At 50.2% G+C, this 23587-nt stretch overlaps 1 protein-coding gene across 1 annotated transcript; it reads right to left on the reverse strand.

The window, feature by feature from the left end:
- Positions 1–254: 254 nt before the first annotated feature.
- Positions 255–21724, reverse strand: LOC147737647 (uncharacterized). Its single transcript, XM_086924729.1, is given in 2 exon segments — positions 255–2004; positions 20490–21724. Coding segments are annotated over 2 exon segments (2985 nt in total).
- Positions 21725–23587: the final 1863 nt, after the last annotated feature.

The following is a 23587-nucleotide window of genomic DNA, read 5'->3' on the forward strand; positions in this document are numbered from 1 at the left end:
ACTGCACTTGAATGGCTTTTCACCTGTGTGTCTTCGCTGGTGTTTTTGACGGCTTTATAATTGACTAAAGCTCTCCACACATTCATTGCAATGGTATGGCTTTTCCCGTGTGTGTTGGTTGATGTCTTTGTAGGTCTGATAATCGATTAAAAATGCTCTTTCCACATTCATTGCACTTGAATGGTTTTTCTCCTGTGTGAGTCTGCTGATGATTCCTTAATGCTGAAGAGTCACTAAACCTCCTGTCACATTCACTACAATGATAGGGATTTTTCCCCCATGTGTGTTCGCTGATGACTTTGTAGGTGTGATAATCGACTATAGCTCTTCACACATTCACTGCATTTAAATTGTTTTTCCCCCGTGTGTGTTTGCTGATGAAATTGAAGGTGTGATGACTGACTAAAGCACTTTGCACATTCACTGCACTTGAATGGCTTTTCTCCTGTGTGTGTTCGCTGATGAATTCCAAGGCTTGATAACCGACTAAAGCTCTTCAAACATTCACTGCACTTAAATGGCTTTTCCCCTGTGTGTGTTCGCTGATGAGTTTGGAGGTGTGATGACTGACTAAAGCACTTTGCACATTCACTGCACTTGAATGGCTTTTCTCCTGTGTGTGTTCGCTGATGACTTTGAAGGCCTAATAACCGACTAAAGCTCTTCAAACATTCACTGCACTGGAATGGCTTTTCCCCTGTGTGTGTTCGCTGGTGTCTTTGTAGTTCTGATAACTGACTAAAGTTCTTTACACATTCACTGCACTTGAATGGCTTTTCTCCTTTGTGTGTTCGCTGATGACTTTGAAGGCCTGATAACCGACTAAAGCTCTTCAAACATTCACTGCACTGGAATGGCTTTTCCCCTGTGTGTGTTCGCTGGTGTCTTTGTAGTTCTGATAACTGACTAAAGTTCTTTACACATTCACTGCACTTGAATGGCTTTTCTCCTTTGTGTGTTTGCTGATGACTTTGAAGGCCTGATAACCGACTAAAGCTCTTCAAACATTCACTGCACTGGAATGGCTTTTCCCCTGTGTGTGTTCGCTGGTGTCTTCGTAGTGCTGATAACTGACTAAAGTTCTTTACACATTCAGTGCACTTGAATGGTTTTTCCCCTATGTGTGTTCGCTGATGTGTTCGAAGACTTGATAACTCACTAAAGTTCTCTACACATTCAGTGCACTTGAATGGTTTTTCCCCTGTGTGTGTTCGCTGATGTGTTCGAAGACTTGATAACTGACTAAAGCTCTTCACACATTCACTGCATTTAAATTGTTTTTCCCCCGTGTGTGTTTGCTGATGAAATTGAAGGTGTGATGACTGACTAAAGCACTTTGCACATTCACTGCACTTGAATGGCTTTTCTCCTGTGTGTGTTCGCTGATGAATTTGAAGGTTTGATAACCGACTAAAGCTCTTCAAACATTCACTGCACTTGAATGGCTTTTCCCCTGTGTGTGTTCGCTGATGAGTTTGGAGGTGTGATGACTGACTAAAGCACTTTGCACATTCACTGCACTTGAATGGCTTTTCTCCTGTGTGTGTTCGCTGATGACTTTGAAGGCTTGATAACCGACTAAAGCTCTTCAAACATTCACTGCACTGGAATGGCTTTTCCCCTGTGTGTGTTCGCTGGTGTCTTTGTAGTTCTGATAACTGACTAAAGTTCTTTACACATTCATTGCACTTGAATGGCTTTTCTCCTGTGTGAGTTCGCTGGTGTCTTTGAAGGCTTGATAAGTGACTAAAGCTCTTTACACATTCACTGCACTTGAATGGTTTTTGTCCTGTGTACGTGTGCTGATGAATCTTGAGTAATGATGACAAACTAAAGCTCTCGCTGCATGTGTGTGATTCTTCTTTCTTGGTTAGTGTCTGTGGGTCGGGTATATATTTGTCTACATCCCATGACTGTATTTCCTGATGGGCCAACATGACTGATAAAGCACTTGAGTTTTTTTCACACACTTTTTATGTGTGCGGTATTTTACACGTTTGATTTCTGTTTTAACAATAAAATGCAATAGCCACCAAATATTTGCTACACTCCTAATACGTAGAAGGTGTCTTTGTAGGTGATTGTGCCTTAAGATTGGATTATGGCTATGCACGCTTGCGGGTAAAGATTTATCTTCCTTCTGGCCGGTGCAAATTGGAACAGTCTGTTGTATTGTAGCTAGAAGAACTCCTCTTTCCTTTACCAGTCAGTTGTCCGGCTCCGCTCTGTTGTGCTCTTCTCTGGTTACTGTGGTTTGTCCAGAAAGATTTTACAATTCACCTAGAGCACAGAATGATGGCTCGTCTTCATTTTAGAAAACAAAGCACTACAGTAATCACATCATACCGATCCCATGATTAAAGTTGGTATATGAGACTTGTTTATACAGGAGGCGGTTTGTTATTGTTGTTGCCTCAATTTTCCTAAGGTCCTTTCTTCGTCTTGTGCAGTGGAAGTGCACAGCTCAGCCTCTTACAATCACTGAACTGCCCTTGACGCTTCATCCAGGATCTGTCAATTTGTGTGCAGGTTCCTCTGTCGCCGGCTGCTCTGATGTTTTCCTGAATACTGTAGCTCAATATTTTTGCTATTATTGAAGATTTACAGCATTAGCTTCTTTATTGATGGTCATTTCATACATTCAAGGCTTGTTTTCTGCTGGATGTAAAGATATTTAACATTACTAAATTGAAACATAATGGAATGAGAATTCACAATGTTTAACTGGTTGTAAAAGACATTTTGGGGGAGATTTACCAAATCTCCACGCAATGCAGCGCAGCCCCACCACGCGAGGCTGTGCTGCGTTGCGCGGCAGGGAGGGAGCAGGAGAGCACCATATTTTCAAATATATGGCTCTCTCCTTCCCTTTCCCTTGCACCAGCACTGATTACAGCAGCCCTGCGCCATGCATACACCTTAGCACCAGAACGCTAGGGTGTGTGTGTGTGTGTGAGAGTCCAGCATAGGTTTTGAATAGGAAGGACACCCTTCTTGTACAAAATACTATGCTTAGATACGAGGGAAAGCTTTTCCTTTTTTGTATACGTTTTGCACAGTGCAGCATGGATGCAAAGTTAGAAAAGGAAGGACAAATTAAAGAATTTCTCCTTCCTTGCGCCTAGGTTAAAAGGGCGCAGTTTTCTCACGCTAAACCCAATCTACTGTATTTGGTAAATTGGGTTTAGGGTGAGAAACCATGGGTGGTTGCAGGGGAACGCCCATGCACCCCCCTTGTTAGGCCCCCCTGGCGCAAAGTAATGCAACACAGTGCTATGCGCTGCTTCACATTCATTTTACGTTATTTGTCTGAAAGTAAATTAGGAAAAAAATGATTTTGAGCTGTTTTGTGCCACTTTTGTGACGAAAACACAGCACAAAATGTTAGTCAATCTCCCCCTTCTTCTTTACCGCCTTTGAAACTTAGCAAGGAATATTTCATCATACACAAATATTTAACTAAAAGTTCTATTGATCAGGTGACATCTTAATTATATCTGAAAAGGAGGTGATTTACCAGTGATCACAGTGTAACTGAGCAAAGTAAGGGCGCTCACGGAGCTCCCAAGTACTTATTGGTATAGCTTAAGATAGACGGACTGGTCAAGATTTAATTTAAACAACAATAGATTTTAGAAAAAGAGATGGATGAGGCTGGGCTGCAAAATTTCCAGTAACTCTTTACGAAGTATTCAACAAAAGTAACTCCAGTCACACACTTCTCGTTCCTTTCCTATTCACTTAAGATCATCTCAAATGCCAACTCCTGTCTTTACCTCGCTGTTCATAAGCCACCTTTGACACTTTCAACAGCTCCCTTGGTTCAAGCATTTCTGGTTTCTTCTAACTGGGAAGATTGGAACATTATTGTGGGTTGAGGGGGGTTTCCTATCGCCATAACATCTGCCCATCTCCCTGAAACTGGTGCAGCTTACAGCACCCAGTTCTGACCCTGAAAGACAACTTTAAAAGGCAAGTCTTTATTTCTTCCTAGAGTAGATAAAGTTCTGTAAGATGCAGCTCCTTCCGGGGCTTTTGTGTAAAACAGAACGAGGGGTTCACTGTAAGGCCCGTCCTTTACATTATACACGCAGATAAGGCAAACAGACGTTGATTCATATAATATAATATTCAACAATATCAGTCATTTAGTACTGTAACACGGGGAGGCCTGCCCCCCTTATGCCTACGTGGGCGACAACCCCTGCGGGGTATTCATCATGTGACCCCCCCTCTTTTCTTCACAGACTAACGATTGGGGGCATGCAGTGGAACCCGATACTATACAGGACGTGGAGTATGAGGACGACGGTCCCTTTAACTGGCTCCACATTGGCGAGGAGGAGGAGCCTATACCGTCGTCAAAAACTGCAGCTGACAGCACCCAGGCGTGCTTATTCACAGGCAGCGTAGGAGGAGTTGGAGCAGAGTCGAGAGTTGGAGCAGAGTCGAGAGAAGAAGCAGAGAAGACCGCAAGAATCCTTGTACCATCCCCGGCAGAGAGGAGGAGTGACCCGTTGGCGGCGCGGGAGCCAGGAGGCCATCGGCATCACGATCCGCCCAGCCGCACGCCAGGAGGTGTGTGGCTATCCGAGGTACGGAGCCGTATAGTGGCTGGGTGGAGAGGAGGGGTAGATCCGTCCCCTGACCTGCCTTCCCTTTCTTCCCTTTCTCCCTTCACACCCCGTTCCCTCACGGCGTACTGTATCGAGCACTGATGGTGAATCCCTCGCTCCCTTCCCTAGCACAACGTTAGTGTCCCGGACGTTTTACTGATACTTGCCTTTCTTCTCTTCTCTCCTGGGCGGCGGTCCTGGTGGCATCACGGAGGCGGAAGAGCCGCGGTCCGGCCGGAATCCCCGGCGGCGGACTCGGGAGGAGGAGGAACCCAGACCCCGGAGGCGAACGCAGAGGAGCAGATCCCCCAGAAGGTTCCCTGTGAGGAAGACCTGTATCGATCTCTTGTTTAAACAATTAAAACCCTCAATCACTAAAACCCGCCTCCTGCCTTTACCTCCACAACCCGCTACAAGTACTTATAGAGGATCCATCACAACCAATAATTTACCTGACTTATCCCTGCAGCAGATGTGTGCATATTACTCCTTTTTCCCCCTTTTCCACCATTACCGTTTGGGGCCCAGATGCCACTTTGTGACTGGATGGGCATTTGGCAGAGTGGGAGTAGGTGTCAGTTATCCACAGGTGATGTAGCATTTCTACCTTTCCATATTTCTCATATTCAAGTTTACCTAATTTCCTGTCTTTTGGCCACTCTACTGCACTCTGGCTGCACACTCACTCTGTGAGGTTCATCAGAATTCAGATAACGGCCTGATAGTCACAAGGCCTGTGACTGCTGTTCTCTGTGCTGTTCTCTGTGCTGCTCTCTGTCCTCCCCCACTGTCTGTACATGTTCTGTGCCCGTTTCTTCCCTCTGTTCCCCTCACTGTCCCTGTGTCTCTCTGCCCGGTTTTCCTTCTGTCCCCCTCGCTGCCCCCGTGTCTCTTTGCCCGTTTTTGCCTATTGTTCCTTAGCTGCCCCTGTAACCCTGTGCCCGTTTTTGCTTTCTGTTCCCTTGTTGCCCCTGTAACACTGTACCTGTTTTTGCCTTCTGTTCCATTCGTTGCCCCTGTATTCCTGTGTCCTTTTGCCTTCTGTTCCCTTTGTTGTCCCGCACCACTCCCGCCGCTGGGTCCCCTGCGACCCCGACCCTTGACTGCCCATTCGCTGCCCCCGCCTCCCAGCTGCTCCTCCCTCCCAACTCCCCACATATGCGCGGTGAGGAAAGCAACCCTTGACCCTACCAGGAAGGACCTCCCCCTCTGCACAGCACCGCCTGTGTGTCCCTGCCCCAGCAGCCGCTACTGAGGAAGTTCGAGGGCCTCCACCAGCCGCAGGCTACCACCTGCGCCTCATCCCTGGTGGCCAGTGGTAGGCCGTAGGTTTGTTCCTCTCCTGCTATATATTGTCTTTACTGTATTGCCTGTATTGCCTTATTGTCATTGTTGTGCCTGTGACTGTTGTTCTCTGTGCTGCTCTCTGGCCTCCTTGGCTGCCTGTACTTGTTCTGTACTTGTTTCTTCCCTCTGTTACCCTTGCTGTCCCTGTGTCTCTCTGTCTGGTTTTCCTTCTGTCCCCCTCGCTGCTCCTTTGTCTCTCTGTCCGTTTTTGCCTTTTGTTCCTTAGCTGCCCCTGTAGCCCTGTGCCCGTTTTTGCTTTCTGTTCCCTCGTTGCCCCTGTAACACTGTACCTGTTTTTGACTTCTGTTCCATTAGTTTCCCCTCTATTTTTGTGCCTAATTTGCCTTCTGTTCCCTTGTCATCCCGCACCGTTCCTGCAGCTGTGTCACCTGTGGCCCCTCCCCATGACTGCCCATTTGCTGCCCCCGCCTCCCAGCTGCTCCTACCTCCCACCTCCCCATATATGCCACTTGCGCGCCGATGGTGCGCCTAAGGCAAGCCCATCTGCGCCCGTCTCGCCTGGTCAGCACCCAGCACCAGAACCCCTGGTCCCCGCACTCACCACGAGAAACGCCACAACTATGATGCCAGCATTCTGCACACTCTCAACTCTGGACAGACTCACACCTGCTTCAAGGCCGCCCCGAAACGCACATACGGTCCCTTCACCTGCCGGAACTGCAGTTACACCAGTCTTAGAGCCGACGAACCACCCGCCAAGAAAGACCTCAACCACCTCCGATGCATTCTACTGAACACCCACAAACACGCCGTCGAGCAATGGGACCTGCTCGACACAACATCCCCGGACGTCGCCTTCCTAACAGAGACTTGGATGAACGACTCCTCCGCACCCGACATCGCCATAGCCATCCCAGACGGCTATAAGATCACCCGCAGAGACCGCACCAACCAACGGAGTCGGAGGAGGAATCGCCATCGTCCACAAGAACAGCATCAGGGTCTCGACTAGCACAGACGATACTCTCAGCACCACCGAACCAATGCATTTCCAGATCCACACAGACCCCAACTCCACCCTCAGAGGCACCCTCATCTACCGACTCCCCGGAGCCCACCCCTAGTTTAGCGACTCCATCGCCGACTTCATCAGCACGTACGCCCTGACCTCCAGAGACTACATCCTCCTCGCAGACCTGAACTTTCACCTTGAGAACAACAACTACAGCAACTCCGCAACCCTAATCGACAACCTCAGACAGTCAACTCGTCACAACGCCCACCCACTCCGCCAGCCACACGCTCGACCCAGTCTTCTCCTCAAGCCCGCACGTCTCCTTCAACCACACCACCGAACTCCTCTGGACCATCCATCGCTGCATCCACTTCACCTTCCAGAAACCCACCACACATCACCACGCCCAACAGATCCCCCGCTGCTGCTGGAGCAAAATCACCGAAGAACAACTACGTACAAACCTCGCTCTCAGCTCACCCACCGAACCTTCCAACACCGACGACGCTGCCCACAGCCTCAGATGCTGGATCGACGACTGCGCCAACACCCTCACCCCGCCGAAGAAATCCCCCACTGAGAAACCAGCAAGAGGGCCAGCTGGTTCACCCCAGAACTCCTAGCCTCCAAGCAAGCTTGCCGGAAACTAGAGAAGAAATGGCACAGTGAACAGACTCCGGACAGCCACGCAGCACAAAAGGACACCATCCGCAACCACCACCACCTCATCAGGGCTGCCAAGAGGACCTCCTTCAAAGACCGCTTCAGCAATAACGCACACAACAGCAAGGAGCTTTTCAACATAGTGAAGAAACTCTCCAACCCCAACTCCAACACCAAAGACATCTTGCCGTCGCAAGCCCTGTGAGACTCCATCGCCACTTTCTTCCACCGCAAGATAGCACACATCCACAACAGCTTCAACACCCAGACAGCCCCAAACAGACAGCAACAAAACACACTCTCCACACACAATCGACCACGATCCCCTGCTAGCCTCGGCCAGCGTGAGCATCGATGACACCATCAAGACCATGAGCACAATCCACTCCGGCTCTCCGTCAGACCCATTCCCGTACCACGTCTTCAACAAAGCAGGCAGCTTTATCGAACCCCACCTGCTCAACGTTATCAATCTCTCCCTCGAGACAGCGACCTTCCCAGTGAGCTGGAAACACGCTGAGATCAATGCCCTACTCATAAAACCTAAGGCAGACCCAAGAGACCTCAAGATCTTCCGGCCCATCTCTCTGCTTCCGTACCCAAGGTCATCGAGAAGATCGACAACAGACAACTAACATGTACCTCGAAGAAAACAGAATCCTGGACCCTTCCCAGTCAGGGTTCCGCATCAACCACAGCACCGAGACCGCCCTCATCGCCGCCACCGACGACATCAGGACCCTCCTGGACAACGGTGAGACCGCAGCACTCATCCTCCTAGACCTCTCTGCCACCGTTGACACCGTCTGCCACTACACACTGCGCACACGCCTCCACACTGCAGGGATTCAAGACAAGGCTCTGGAATAGACCACCTCCTTCCTCTCCGGCAAAACCCTGAGCCTCCTCCTCCCCCCATTCGGATCTGTAGCCTCCGAGATCATCTGCAGCATACCACAGGGATCCTCCCTCAGCCCGACACTGTTCAAAATGTACATGGCCCCGCTCGCACACGTAGCCCGGCAGCATGACCTCAACATATTCTCCTACGCCGACAACACTCAACTGATCCTCTCGCTCACCAGGGACCCCATCTCGCCAAAGCAAACCTCGACGAAGGAATGAAGGCCATCGCCGACTGGATGACGATCAGCCGTCTGAAGCTGAACTCAGAAAATACGGAGGTCCTCATCCTCGGCGCCAACCCTTCAGCCTGGGACGACTCCTGGTGGCCGACGGCACTGGGGGCAGCCCTGACACCCACCGACCACACATGCAACCTGGAAATCATCCTCGCCTCACCGCTCTCAATGACCAAGCAATTCAACGCCGTCTCCTCCTCCTGCTACAACACCCTCCGCATGCTCCGCAAGATCTACAGATGGATCCCGACAGATACAAGAAAAACAGTCACTCACGCCCTCGTCAGCAGCAGACTCGACTACAGAAACGCCTTCCACGCGGGAGCCCCAACCAAGCTCATCAAACGACTGCAACCTATCCAAAACGCCTCGGCAAAACTGATCCTCGACACCAGGACCACATCACCCCCCACCTGAGAAACCTGCACTGGCTCCCCATCAACAAGAGAATATCCTTCAAGCTCCTCATCCACGCACACAAGGCACTCCACAAGACCGGCCCAGCCTACCTCAACAGACGACTTTCCTTCTACATACCCAACTGCCAGCTATGCTCCGCCGACCTCTCACTCGCCACTGTCCCGCGCATCTGAAGAACAACCATCGGCAGGAAGATCTGCACAAGGCACAGCTGACAAAAATTCTGATTGGAAGGACGTTCGTCACAAGGCACAGCTGACAAAAGTTGTGCCTGGAAGGAAGATCTGCACAAGGCGCAGCTGACAGAAGCTGCAGCCTGAAAAGAAGATTGTTCTTCGGTGATTTTGCTCCCCCCTCGCCGTCAAGACATGGAAAACCCTCCCACTGAGCCTATGACAGACCCAAGACCTGCTCACCTTCAGGAGGATACTCAAGACCTGAATGTTCGATCAGTAGCAGCCCCCCCAGCGCTTTACAAATGACTGATTGATTCACTGATTGATTGATTGATTGAAGGCCATGGATCTCACTTCTTCTACAACAATTATTGCAGACATAGGGCCTAGTTAGGAATTTGTCCAACAGAGTATTGCCTCAAAACTAGGGGTGGTTGAAGAATTCTGCTCTGCCGGCAGACCTCGCAAAGATTTGCCCACTCCGTTCCCAAAAAACTCCTCAAAGTGATGCAGCTGCCACTTGATTAGAATGTCAATTCGAGCAGCAGCGCCCTCTGGTGCGACCCGTAGCGCTGTTGGCGCTGATTTTACAATGCGGGAAAAACTCCTGGCACAAAAAAATCAGTGAGAGTAGTGTAACTTAGAAACTCTGCCACTAACGTAAGTTTGCAGAGTGCGGCGGGGTTTCCTTGTCACTTCGTGGAGTTCAGCGGACTAAAACTCTGCGAACTACACCAAGGCCTAATCAAAATGTGATAGATATCCTGTCTGCCTTATTATAATTGCCATAGGATGTAATACATATTTAATGGGGCGGGAAGGATACCTGTCATATTTGTGATGGAGTAAACCATCCGCTGAAATCTAAATCAGGCCTTTGGTGTACATTTTGTCCAGTGTGGCTAGCTGGGCTTGAAGGATCTTGTTGTTTGTCGTCCTCTCACTGCTGTGTGGTCACCGCTAGGCAGAACTTCAGTCAGCCGCACATTTTGCAGATCTTCCTTTCTAGGCAGGACTTCTGTCAGCTGTGCCTTGTGCGGATCTTCCTTCCAGGCAGCGACTTCTTCCAGCTGCGCCTTGTGCGGATCTTCCTTCCAGCCAGGACCTCTGTCAGCTGCGCCTTGTGCAGATCTTCCTTCCAGGCACGACTTTTGTCAGCTGTGCCTTGTGAAGAACGTCCTTCCAATCAGAATTTTTGTCAGCTGTGCCTTGTGCAGATCTTCCTTCCAGGAAGGGGCTTCTGTCAGCTGCTCCTTATGCAGATCTTCCTTCCAGTCAGGACTCTGTCAGTTGTGCCTTGTGCAGATTATACTTCCAGGCAGGACGTCTGTCAGATGTGCCTTGTGCGGATCTTCCTTCCAGGCATTAATTCTTCCAGCTGCCCCTTGTGCGGATCTTCCTTCCAGCCAGGACCTCTATCAGCTGCGCCTTGTGCATATCTTCTTTTTAGGCTGCAGCTTCTGTCAGGTGCACCTTGTGCAGATCTTCCTTCCAGGCAGGATTTTTGTCAGCTGTGCCTTGTGCAGATCTTCCTTCCAAGCAGGATTTTTGTCAGCTGTGCCTTGTGCAGATATTCATTCCAGGTAGGGGCTTCTGTCAGATATGCCTTGTGCAGATCTTCCTTCTAGGCAGGACTTCTGTCAGCTGTGCCTTGTGCAGATCTTCATTCCAGGAAGGGGCTTCTGTCAGATATGCCTTGTGCAGATCTTCCTTCCAGGAAAGGGCTTCTGTCAGCAGTGCTTTGTGCAGATCGTCCTTCCAGGATGGACTTCTCTCAGCTTTGCCCTGTGCAGATCTTTCATCTGGACAAGTATTCTGTCAGCTGTGTCTCGTGCAGATCTTCCTTCCAGGGAGGACTTCGGTCAGCAGTTCCTTGTGCAGATCTTCCTTCCAGGCAGGACTTCTTTCAGCTGCGCCTTGTGCGGATCTTCCATCCAGGCAGGGCTTCTGTCAGCTGCTCCTTGTGCATAGCTTCCTTCCAGGCAGGACTTCTGTCAGCTGTGCATTGTGCAGGTCTTCCTTCCAGGCAGGGCTTCTGTCAGCTGCTCCTTGTGCAGATCTTCCTTCCAGGCAGGGCTTCTTTCAGCTGTGCATTGTGCGGATCTTCCTACCAGGCACGACTTTTGTCAGCTGTGCCTTGTGAAGAACGTCCTTCCAATCAGAATTTTTGTCAGCTGTGCCTTGTGCAGATCTTCCTTCCAGGAAGGGGCTTCTGTCAGCTGCGCCTTGTGCAGATCGTCCTTCCAGATGGACTTCTCTCAGCTTTGCCCTGTGCAGATCTTTCTTCTGGACAAGCATTCTGTCAGCTGTGTCTCGTGCAGATCTTCCTTCCAGGGAGGACTTCGGTCAGCAGTTCCTTGTGCATATCTTCCTTCCAGGGAGGACTTCGGTCAGCAGTTCCTTGTGCACATCTTCCTTCCAGGGAGGACTTCTGTCAGCTGTGCCCTGTGCAGATCTTCCTTCCAGACAGGGACTTCTGCTAGCTGCACCTTGTGCGGATCTTCCTTCCAGGTAGGAATTCTGAATTCTGTCATTCGTGCCTCGTGCAGATCTTCCTTTGATGCAGGGGCTTCTGTCAACTGTGCTCTGTGCAGATTTTCCTTCCAGGCCTGGGCTTCTGTCAGTCGTGCCTTGTGCAGATCTTCCTTCCAGGGAGGGGCTTCAGTCAGCAGCACCTGGTTGCCCCCAAACAGAAAATCACATGGGGTGTCCCACAGGGCTCCTCCCTGTTCCCCCACTTGTTCAACCTCTACATCTTCCCCCTAATTCAGTCCCTCAGAGATAGAAAGGTGACGGTCTTCAACTATGCAGACGACCTACAATTGCTCTTTACGATAAACAACACTGAGAGTTCAATTACCAGCTTCCAGTCTACCATGAGGTTCATCCAACACTGGATGGACCGAAACCATCTTAAATTAAACCCTTGCAAGACTGAGCTGGTACTTACAGGGGACAGTCCTAAGTACTGGGGCCCACATTATTGGCCTTCAGAGATGGGCCCCCCACCTTCTCCCTTACCATCGGCAAAAACACTCGATCTCTCATTGAAATCGCAAGTGGGTCTTGTAGTCTCTAAATGTTTTTTCCAACTCAGGAAAATAAGAAAGGTTCATCGTCTCCTTACACCAGAGGCCCTTACCCAGGTGGTGATAGCCACTGTTCTATCTCACCTGGACTACCCCAATTCCCTATACCTTACAAAAGGGGGTGGTGACGGATGGAGCATCTGAATCAATCAAACACTCACACCCAGTCAAAAGATTTGGGTTTAATCCATCACCGTTCTTTAGCCCACCGTGCCAACCCATTTCAGACATGGCTATATGCAAATCAGTCTGACCCTGTGCCTCATGGGAACAGTCCAGCCCGAACTGCCAAGCCATGTCTTCCCTGGACCGGAAACAAGCTTCCGAGGACCGGTTTCTGGCATTCCAGCTGTCTTCAGCCCGGCTTGCTTGAATCCAGTGGCAAAGTGAGCAAGGGACTCACGTCTGAGCATACCCTGCCACACTTATGGCGGCCAAAAGCGGTACAAAAGGGGGTGGTGATGGACGGAGCATCTGAATCAATCAAACACTCAGACCCAGTCAAAAGATCTGGGTTTAATCCATCACCGTTCTTTAGCCCACTCTGCCACCCCAGTTCAGACATGGCTATATGCAAATCAGTCTGACCCTGTGCCTCATGGGAACAGTCCAGCCCGAACTGCCAAGCCATGTCTTCCCTGGACCGGAAACAAGCTTCCGAGGACCAGTTTCTGGCATTCCAGCAGTCTTCAACCCAGCTTGCTTGAATCCAGTGGCAAAGTGAGGAAGGGACTCACGTCTGAGCATACCCTGCCACACTTATGGCGGCCAAAAGCGGTACAAAAGGGGGTGGTGATGGACGGAGCATCTGAATCAATCAAACACTCACACCCAGTCAAAAGATCTGGGTTTAATCCATCACCGTTCTTTAGCCCACTCTGCCACCCCAGTTCAGACATGGCTATATGCAAATCAGTCTGACCCTGTGCCTCATGGGAACAGTCCAGCCCGAACTGCCAATCCATGTCTTCCCTGGACCGGAAACAAGCTTCCGAGGACGGTTTCTGGCATTCCAGCTGTCTTCAGCCCGGCTTGCTTGAATCCAGTGGCAAAGTGAGCAAGGGACTCACGTCTGAGCATACCCTGCCACACTTATGGCGGCCAAAAGCGGTACAAAAGGGGGTGGTGATGGACAGAGCATCTGAATCAATCAAACACTCACACTCAGTCAAAAGATCTGGGTTTAATCCATCACCGTTCTTTAGCCCACTCTGCCATCCCAGTTCAGACATGGCTATATGCAAATCAGTCTGACCCTGTGCCTCATGGGAACAGTCCAGCCCGAACTGCCAAGCCATGTCTTCCCTGGACCGGAAACAAGCTTCCGAGGACCAGTTTCTGGCATTCCAGCAGTCTTCAGCCCAGCTTGCTTGAATCCAGTGGCAAAGTGAGCAAGGGACTCACGTCTGAGCATACCCTGCCACACTTATGGCGGCCAAAAGCGGTACAAAAGGGGGTGGTGATGGACGGAGCATCTGAATCAATCAAACACTCACACCCAGTCAAAAGATCGGGGTTTAATCCATCACCGTTCTTTAGCCCACTCTGCCACCCCAGTTCAGACATGGCTATATGCAAATCAGTCTGACCCTGTGCCTCATGGGAACAGTCCAGCCCGAACTGCCAATCCATGTCTTCCCTGGACCGGAAAAAGCTTCTGAGGACCGGTTTCTGGCATTCCAGCCGAATGCCAGAAACCGGTCCTCGGAAGCTAACTCAGATGCCAACCAGCCACCCCATTAATAAGGAAGCTACACTGGCTCCCCATGTCTCAACGCTGCACCTTCATAACAGGATGCTTGATCTTTAAATCTTTGCACTGCAAAAGCCCCAAATTCATAGACAACCTGATAGTCAAGCACACCCCTACCCGCAACCTACGCTCAGCCCACCTCTCACTTCTCCACACCCCCTCCTTCAGACGGAAGCGCACAGGAGGCTGCAGATTTGCCACACTCGCTCCTCGACTTTGGAACTCCCTTCCCCTCGAAATCCGAGCCTGTCCGGACCTCATGAAATTCAGAGGAGCACTTAAAACCTGGCTCTATAAGCAAGCCTACAACTAATGTCCTCTCGAGCCACGAACCTTGCCTTTTCTACAACGCCATGAAACCAATCGGTGTAAGTGCGCTCTATAAATCATTTTTTTTTTTTTTTTTAAATTTTTAAAACCTTTATTGTAAAAAGCACACAGCTATTCGGCCTAACATCCCGGAGGCAAGGCAGCATAGTATAGAACGGTCATAGTGCCAAGCGATTCATTTCAGGACAATGCAGGTTGTTTTTTATTTTTTAAAACAAAAACTTAAACAAAGCGCCCAAGGGCGCGAAAAAGGCAATGGAAATAAAGAAGACCACTAGTCAGTAGGAGGCGGAGGGAGCTGGAGAAGTTGTAGAAAGAACTGTGACAGAATGTAGCAAAAGCGGGGGGGGGGCGAGGAAGGAAGAACAGGAGAGTCAATACAAGAGTAACATAGCTGTCGTCAACGTCTATGGTGACAAGCGTTCATCTCGTGGCAACGGTGCAGGTGGTAAACACAAGTCCCCTCTATAGGCATTCCAGGCACCCCATACCTTGTTCCACGTCTGAGGGCGCCCCCTGGCGGTATACACAGTCTTTTCGCGCAACATACACCAGTCCATGTTGGCCTTCCATTGTACCACCAGGGGGGCCACATTAGAACCCCACCTCTGCGCTATGTCCCGTTTGGCGACCATATTGCCCAGTGTGGCCCATCGGGTCTGTGCCGTATCATAGTCATTAGGCTCCCAAACATTCAAGAGGCACCTACGCGCCTCCGCCGCCAACTCCACTCCAGTCACCTCCCGCATCACTCTATGAACCCTCTCCCAATAAGGGGCAATAACGGGGCACTCCCACAGTATATGAAGAAAGGTGGCAAGGGCTCCGCAGCCACGGCGGCAGAGGCCATCCGGCGAGAAGCCCATGTGCACCAGTCTGGGGCCGGTGACATACACTCGGTGAAGGATTTTAAACTGGACCAATCTCAGCTATAAATCATTTTTAACATTAACATTAACATTGTTCCATTTCTTGATTTCCCTGTATTACACAAGCATGTCGTTTTGGGATGTATCTGGCTCCTCTGCCGCCACACTGAAATGGTGGATTGTTATGACTTTTGTTTTATGTGTAGTTAGCGTTTGACACCATTTCTTTTCTTTGTCTCTGTTACTAGTAGCTGATACTTCACCAGGGAGCGTGTGAAGGGCGCATGGGTTGCTGGACCCTAATTAGGTTTATATTTTGCCTTCACATTATCTATTAAATTTGCTAATATTGTGCTGAGTAGTACTTTAGTTTCGTACATGCCTCTCCGGCACCCCCCTACAAAGACAGATCTAGGGTGCACAGAAGTTGCGCCTAAGGCAAGCTCGTCCAAACCCGTACACGCTTAAGACTGTGCTTAGCGCCGGCTCTTCTGTTGGTTTCACCTCCCATCCGGCTGTCAATCAATCAATCAATCATGACATTTGTATAGCGCGCTACTCACCCGGAGGGTCTCAAGGCACTTGGGGAGGGGGGTCAGCGACTGCTCGAACAGCCAGGTCTTGAGTTGCTTCCTGAAGGCGAGGCAGTCTTGGGTAAGACGGAGGTGGATGGGGAGGGAATTCCAGGTCTTTGCTGCCAGGTAGGAGAAGGGTCTTTCTCCCATGGTGATTCAATCCAATCCAATCCAAAAAATCTTTATTTCGGCCATTAAGACCATAAAAGATACATAGAAAGACATACAACATTTTACATCAACATTTGATACATATAATACGAAGGATACAAGTTTTGGAAGTAAAAGTTAAGTGAGATAAAAATGGATAAAAAGATACATCACAATTATATTGGTTCATTTAGAATAATATTGATGTAAAAACTTTGCCATAGAGGGCTAAAATTTAATTTAAGACAGTGGCCGGAACTATCATCCTATGTTGATAGAGCCCTAATCAACTTGGACCTAATACGCCACATGGCGAACAGATATTTTGAGACTGCAAAAACAATGTGAGGGGAGGGATCAGATTTCAAAATTCTATAAGAAGTGGAGCAGTTTCTTATTGCCATGTTTCTGCATAAAGGCACCAACCAATACTTCCTTGGGGACCTATAGGTGGAGCAGAAAAATAAGACATGGATTTCCTCCTCATCACAGGATTTGCAGCCAGGGCATAGTTTGTCCCCTCCATTGGTCCATTTACTCGTAAAGGATTTAAGGGGGAGGGTTCCAAATCGCCACTGTAAAAAGAGCTTCCTTGCTGCGACCGGGTAAATAAAATCCAGGAAAGTTTCAAATTTATAGATATTTTTGGATTGGGTAAAACAATGGGTTAAAATGCCAGTGCTAGGTGCAGTCATTTGGGTTGCAAGATTTTGTTGCTTGCAGGCTTTTGCCAGGCTTTTCCGAGGGACCTTGATACAACCAGTTTCGGGGGCCAACCACAGTTCACTGAGGCCTAACCGGAACAATTCTTTTTTAACAAAAGTTAGCCAGGGGATCTTGTCGTTGACATTTAAGTTCATTACATGCACAAGATCACTCCTGTAGTGGTTAAGCTCCTTAGTTGACCAGAGTCTGTGCCAAAATCTTATAGGGTTTAGTTCAGCATCCTCCCTGATAGATGATAAGCCCAAATCAAGACGTAGGGGAAGTATTGGGGTTGCAACTGGAAGGGCCAGGAGACGCCTCATGAAATTGTTCTCCACACGTACCAACTCATTTGCAGCTTGGTGTCCCCAGAGTTCGCTGCCATATAATGCAGCAGGTTTTGCTTGGGTTTTGTACATCTCAACTGCGGGGGCTATGGGTTTGTATGTTGAGGTGTTAGTAATCTTCAGGATAGCCCCAGACAGTTGGGATAGCCTTAACCTAGAATTTGCAACTTGTGGACACCATGACAGATTCTCTTGAAGGGTAACGCCCAGGTATTGAAATGTTTTTACCCTCTCTAAAACTGTGGAATTTAGGGACGGGTTGGGTCTGGTTGTGGAAGAGGGGTTGAAGATCATATACTTGGTCTTCCCGGCGTTGATCTCGAGGCCAAACTGCCTGCAGAAGAGATCAAAGCCATCCAGGGTTCTCTGAATACCCATGGGCGATTTGGAAAGCAGGAGGGTATCGTCCGCAAACATAATTGCCGGTACCCTCCTGCCTGCCAAGACCGGGGCGTCATTGTCTCCAACATTGGCTAAATGCGAGATGACACTATTCACATAGAGACAAAAAAGAGTTGGGGCAAGTACGCACCCCTGCCGAACCCCTCGGGAAACAGGGAACCTTTGTGTCAGAACACCACCCCTCCCACAACGTACCTGGGCAAAGTTACCCTGATGGAGTCTTATGATTGCCTGGAGTAGATTAATGGGTACTCCCATCTCCCTCAGGACCTCCCAAAGTTTTTTCCGTGGTACAAGGTCGAAGGCTGACCTCAGGTCTACGAACACCATGTATAATCTCCCGCCCTCGATGGTCACCGTTTTCCAATAGAGGAGAACGAGGCGGAAGATTTGGTCCATGGTGGACGTATTTTTCCTGAAGCCAGCCTGGAGGGGACTTAAAATTTCATTTTCCTCCATCCAATCCATGAGTTGGTCCAGTAAAAGTCGCGAATAAATCTTCTGGGGGACATCAATCAGGCTGATCGGCCTGTAGTTGGATGGGAGCAGAGGACAGCCCTTCTTGAAGATGGGGACTATCTCTGCCCCCAGCCAAGTGCAGGGGATCGCCATTCCACCTGCTATTGAGTTGAAAAGGATGAGGAGATACGGTGCCCAAATTTCTGGATGGGACCTAAAAAGGTCACCAGGTAATTTATCAAGGCCCGGGGCCTTGCCCATTGCTAAGCCATCTATTGCACTGACCACTTCCCCTAATGTAAACTCCAGAGTATCCCCAGGGAGGGAAAGAAGTGCCGCAATAGTGGCATCAGTGTTTTCTAGCTCGTCTGCATAAAGTTTCCCGAAATGGTCTTCCCATATATATGCAGCTATGTTGGGCTCAACCGCAGCTTTAGGTTCCCCTGAGCCAGTGGAGACTAAGGACCAAAATCTTCTAGAATCCTTCGCTATTAATGCTGCTGAGAGATCATGCCATCTATCCCAGTCCCAGTCTGACCTCGCACGGGCCATAATGTTTTTATAAAGTTGCCGCAAAGCAGACACCCTATTACGGGGGGCACCCTCTTTGACTGCAGCAATAAGATCAGATTTGGCCTTTCTGCAGTCAGAGTTGTACCAAGTGGAAGTTCTGGTTTTATGCTTGGGTTTGGGTACCTCTGGATAGAGGACCTCACCCAAAGTTCCCACTAAATCCTCGTGTATAGAAGGTAAGATTTTAGATAGGTCCTGGGCACTGGAGTGACTAATTACTTCTTCCAAAGCCTCAAATCTTGGGAGAACGAGATTGTAAATTTTCCCAATATTTTCTTCCGACTTGGAGAATTTCTGCCATCTCACCCTACGCCTGTTAGAGGTTAATACCAAGTTTCCCCGCTCATCTCCTTTCCCTGGTGAAAAGAGTCCAGTGGACTCAGGAAGATAACGCAAGGTGAGTGAAAGGGCGTTATGATCGCTATCTATGCGGGGGATTATATTAAAATCCTCAACCTTTGGCCACAGACTCGTATCAACGAAGATATAGTCCAGTCTTGACTCATGGTTTGGTCTGTTAAATGTGCATTTTGAGGGGGTATCTGAAGGTGTGCGACCATTGCAAGCTCTCAACGCATAGTTAAGAGTTAGCGCCATGATTTGGACCGCAAGTGGCGACCAGGCTCTGGGGTGGGGAGATTGGCACGGTGGTATGCCCCAATGGTCGTCTTCTGCCATGAGGGCCCCTTCCCTCAGGCCCTCTAAGGGTTCAAAATGGCAGTTCAGATCACCCCCCAAGATCACCTTATAATCTGGCGGGAGCTGACTCAAAAAGGATGCAAGGTCTTCTAGTGTGGTAGACTCCGCCGTCGGTCCTACTGGGCGGGAATAAACATTTATAACTGCCAACTTCGGGATGCCCGTCCAGGTTAATAAAACACACTGGATATCCTGGGAAAGTGTGGCTATACATTCCGCTATACACCCAGTGTGAGATGCTATCCACACCGCCAAACCGCCTGAGGGCCTTCCCCTTCCATTCCAAATAGCAGGGATTTCAAAGACAGCATAACCAGTCTTGTGAACCGGTTCCCTCGCCCATGTCTCTTGAAAGAGGCAGATCTCATAGTTGTTTATCAGAGAATCCCATTCTTCAGTTTGTATTTTGTTCAGGATCCCTGCAACATTCCATGAAAGTACCCTCAGGGCTCTGGGCTTAGTTTGGAGTGAGGGGCTTTGGCCCTCGGAAATGACTCCACCACTACATACATGGTAGCTAGAGATGCGAGGGGGGGGAGATAAACTGTGATTACTTCCCGCTAGATGGATTGGGGTTATACCATAGACATCTCCAAGCAGTTGCCGGGGAGGGTTAAAAGCTTGGGCATCGGGATTGCCGTGATGTTCACTTGAGGCCCCCTCAGCAGTAGAGTGACCAGAGGAGCACCCCTCGAGTCAATCACAAGAGTCCAAGCCAGAGAATGCTTCAAATCTATTGCTAACTTCCAGGGGTGTAAAAGGAAGCAAGTGGTCCATCCCCCCCATTAGGGACGAATGGTCCAAACTTCTATAATTGGAACCATAGCCCCTCTGAGGGACAGATCCCCACCTATGAGCATTCTTTAGGATCAAGGAGTCAGGGTGCAAGGGGGGATAGTGGTTGATTTGGTTAGGACCATTTGTCCCTGTCAAGGGCATAGAGGGCCATGGACATGACAGGGGGGCCACTAGAGCTCTAGGGTAAAAATATGTAAGATCACACGGCATGATGGATTTTCCAAGATTCCCTGGCATCCAACTCAGAATATGCCTGACAGCTTCCGGGTCCCTGAAGTTAATCACAATCAGGTCGCCATCTATGTCTTTCACCCGCCCCCCCAGCCAAGGGAGTCGGCGCACATGCACTATGTCCCCATTTACATTCCCAGGGAGTGGTCTGTTCTTAGACAGCCAATACATGGTCTTGTTTTTAAGTTGTTGCGGGCCTTCTCGCTTATCAGGGTCAAGAGGGGGAACACCCGTAAGCACCACTACATAAGGTAGTGATTCCGGAGGCAGTTCGACCTGAGGGATCCTACGTTTTTGAACTATACTAGGGGGTTCCCTCTCTTCAACCGTCTGGGTTGGTCTAGGTAGCATGTTTCCGCCCTTGGGAATGGCACCATTCAAGTGCATGTCGGATGTAGAATCATTTTTAGAATTTAAAGTTCCCAGGACATTATTTACCACTTTATTGGTGGGGAGATTGGACAAGGGAAGAGAGGCCGTTGTGACAGTGGTAGTGGTTGTGTGAGCCGTCTTAGCTAGGTTGGAGGAAGTTGGAAGGGGCTTCTTAGGTACATGGGGTTTTAAACCATTTGATGAGCTAGCTAAAGCTGTCACTGTAGTGGATCCGGGAACGACCATCTGGATGTCAAGTTTATTATGAATGGTCTGCTCCAGATTCCCTAGCCGCTCTTCAATGGCCCGTAATTTGTCCATAATTGGGGAAGTGAGCGTCCTAAGCATTTGCCCAAGAAACTCCAAGGTGGGGGCAAGCGGGAGGATCTCCTCAGAATTTAAGTTTGGAGGGGTAGTGTTAACTGAGGGAGATGGAGTGTCTTGTATAATCACTGCTGGAGTATCAGGTCTGGTGCCTTCAGTTGATTTAGGAGCAGAAGCAGAAGCTATAGCTGTCCCCCCCCCCTTGCCCTTGCCAAATTCAGTGTGACTAATTTTGCTTTTTTGTAAGGAGCCCCCCTTCCTCATTCTCTTTTTGGGCGGAGGACCATGATTTATCTGGGCCACAACCTTCCTCTGCTGATTTTTAGGATTAGTTTTTCCAGTTTGGATAGGAGCGGACGGGGGATTTGGGGCTGCATCGGAGTTACCAAGTGGTGGGGGGGCAGGAGAAGATGGACTAAAGGGATCCACAAGAGAAAGTGGTGCGGAAGAGATATCTCTTAAGAGTTCAGGGACACCCTGGGATGTAAACGGGTCCTCAGTGATCAATTCTATACTAGATAATCGTATAGGCAGGGATGTACCCAAGGTGGATCTAGCCTTACGACCCTCGATGGAGCGACGACGCTCCATCCTTTTCTCTTCCAGGGCTTCTTCTCTTTCAATCTCAGACATGGATTTCTTAAAATAGTTGTCCAATGTGCCCTTGTTGGAATTTGCCCCCGCTTTCCCAGGTGAGACCATGTCCATTATGGCAGAAGATGACATCTATAGAAAGTAGCTAAAAACAACCGTCCCACTAGTTAGCCTGCCACCGAGTCGGAGGGACTTGGCAGCCACTTGACAATCACCTCAGCCGCGTAGTACAACACAATGGGGAAACATGCATTAGGAATTCCAAACCAGGGTATATGCCTGTAAACTCAGGGACAGGGCCCAGCCCAGCCTCACCAGCCACCTAACGGCCACACAACGGCCCGCTCTTTGTCCGGTCTTCGCCCCGGCCTTTGCCCCGCGCGCGTCCCGCGTGCGCGTGACTGGGACTCAATGTTATAGGGTGCGACAGGAAGGGGCGGGAAGAGGACCAGCTGCGGCCGATTTGCGCCGCACAGCAGGCTGGTCCTCGCAGTCCCGCCTCTGGGCTTAAGCAGAGAAAGTACTTTGGGAATAGCGCGTTGGTGCTCCGATGCACAGCGTTACAGGATTAACCTGCTCCCTTCCGGTGACTTGAGCCTACGAGCGGCACCCGCGGAGCGGGGGCCGCGAGGCGTTGATTCTTAGCAGGCAGGTGACAGCAGCAACCGGGACAGCACTCCCAGGACGGCAGAAAGGACAAACCCAAGGAGCACACTCTCCGCAGCTATTTTAGCAGATGGAAGGGGCGGGAAGAGGACCAGCTGCGGCCGATTTGCGCCGCACAGCAGGCTGGTCCTCGCAGTCCCGCCTCTGGGCTTAAGCAAAGAAAGTACTTTGGGAATAGCGCGTTGGTGCTCCGATGCACAGCGTTACAGGATTAACCTGCTCCCTTCCGGTGACTTGAGCCTACGAGCGGCACCCGCGGAGCGGGGGCCGCGAGGCGTTGATTCTTAGCAGGCAGGTGACAGCAGCAACCGGGACAGCACTCCCAGGACGGCAGAAAGGACAAACCCAAGGAGCACACTCTCCGCAGCTATTTTAGCAGATGGAAGGGGCGGGAAGAGGACCAGCTGCGGCCGATTTGCGCCGCACAGCAGGCTGGTCCTCGCAGTCCCGCCTCTGGGCTTAAGCAGAGAAAGTACTTTGGGAATAGCGCGTTGGTGCTCCGATGCACAGCGTTACAGGATTAACCTGCTCCCTTCCGGTGACTTGAGCCTACGAGCGGCACCCGCGGAGCGGGGGCCGCGAGGCGTTGATTCTTAGCAGGCAGGTGACAGCAGCAACCGGGACAGCACTCCCAGGACGGCAGAAAGGACAAACCCAAGGAGCACACTCTCCGCAGCTATTTTAGCAGATGGAAGGGGCGGGAAGAGGACCAGCTGCGGCCGATTTGCGCCGCACAGCAGGCTGGTCCTCGCAGTCCCGCCTCTGGGCTTAAGCAAAGAAAGTACTTTGGGAATAGCGCGTTGGTGCTCCGATGCACAGCGTTACAGGATTAACCTGCTCCCTTCCGGTGACTTGAGCCTACGAGCGGCACCCGCGGAGCGGGGGCCGCGAGGCGTTGATTCTTAGCAGGCAGGTGACAGCAGCAACCGGGACAGCACTCCCAGGACGGCAGAAAGGACAAACCCAAGGAGCACACTCTCCGCAGCTATTTTAGCAGATGGAAGGGGCGGGAAGAGGACCAGCTGCGGCCGATTTGCGCCGCACAGCAGGCTGGTCCTCGCAGTCCCGCCTCTGGGCTTAAGCAGAGAAAGTACTTTGGGAATAGCGCGTTGGTGCTCCGATGCACAGCGTTACAGGATTAACCTGCTCCCTTCCGGTGACTTGAGCCTACGAGCGGCACCCGCGGAGCGGGGGCCGCGAGGCGTTGATTCTTAGCAGGCAGGTGACAGCAGCAACCGGGACAGCACTCCCAGGACGGCAGAAAGGACAAACCCAAGGAGCACACTCTCCGCAGCTATTTTAGCAGATGGA

This window comes from Lissotriton vulgaris, chromosome 1_1 (assembly GCF_964263255.1).
Source record: "Lissotriton vulgaris chromosome 1_1, aLisVul1.2, whole genome shotgun sequence".
NCBI lineage: Eukaryota > Metazoa > Chordata > Amphibia > Caudata > Salamandridae > Lissotriton > Lissotriton vulgaris.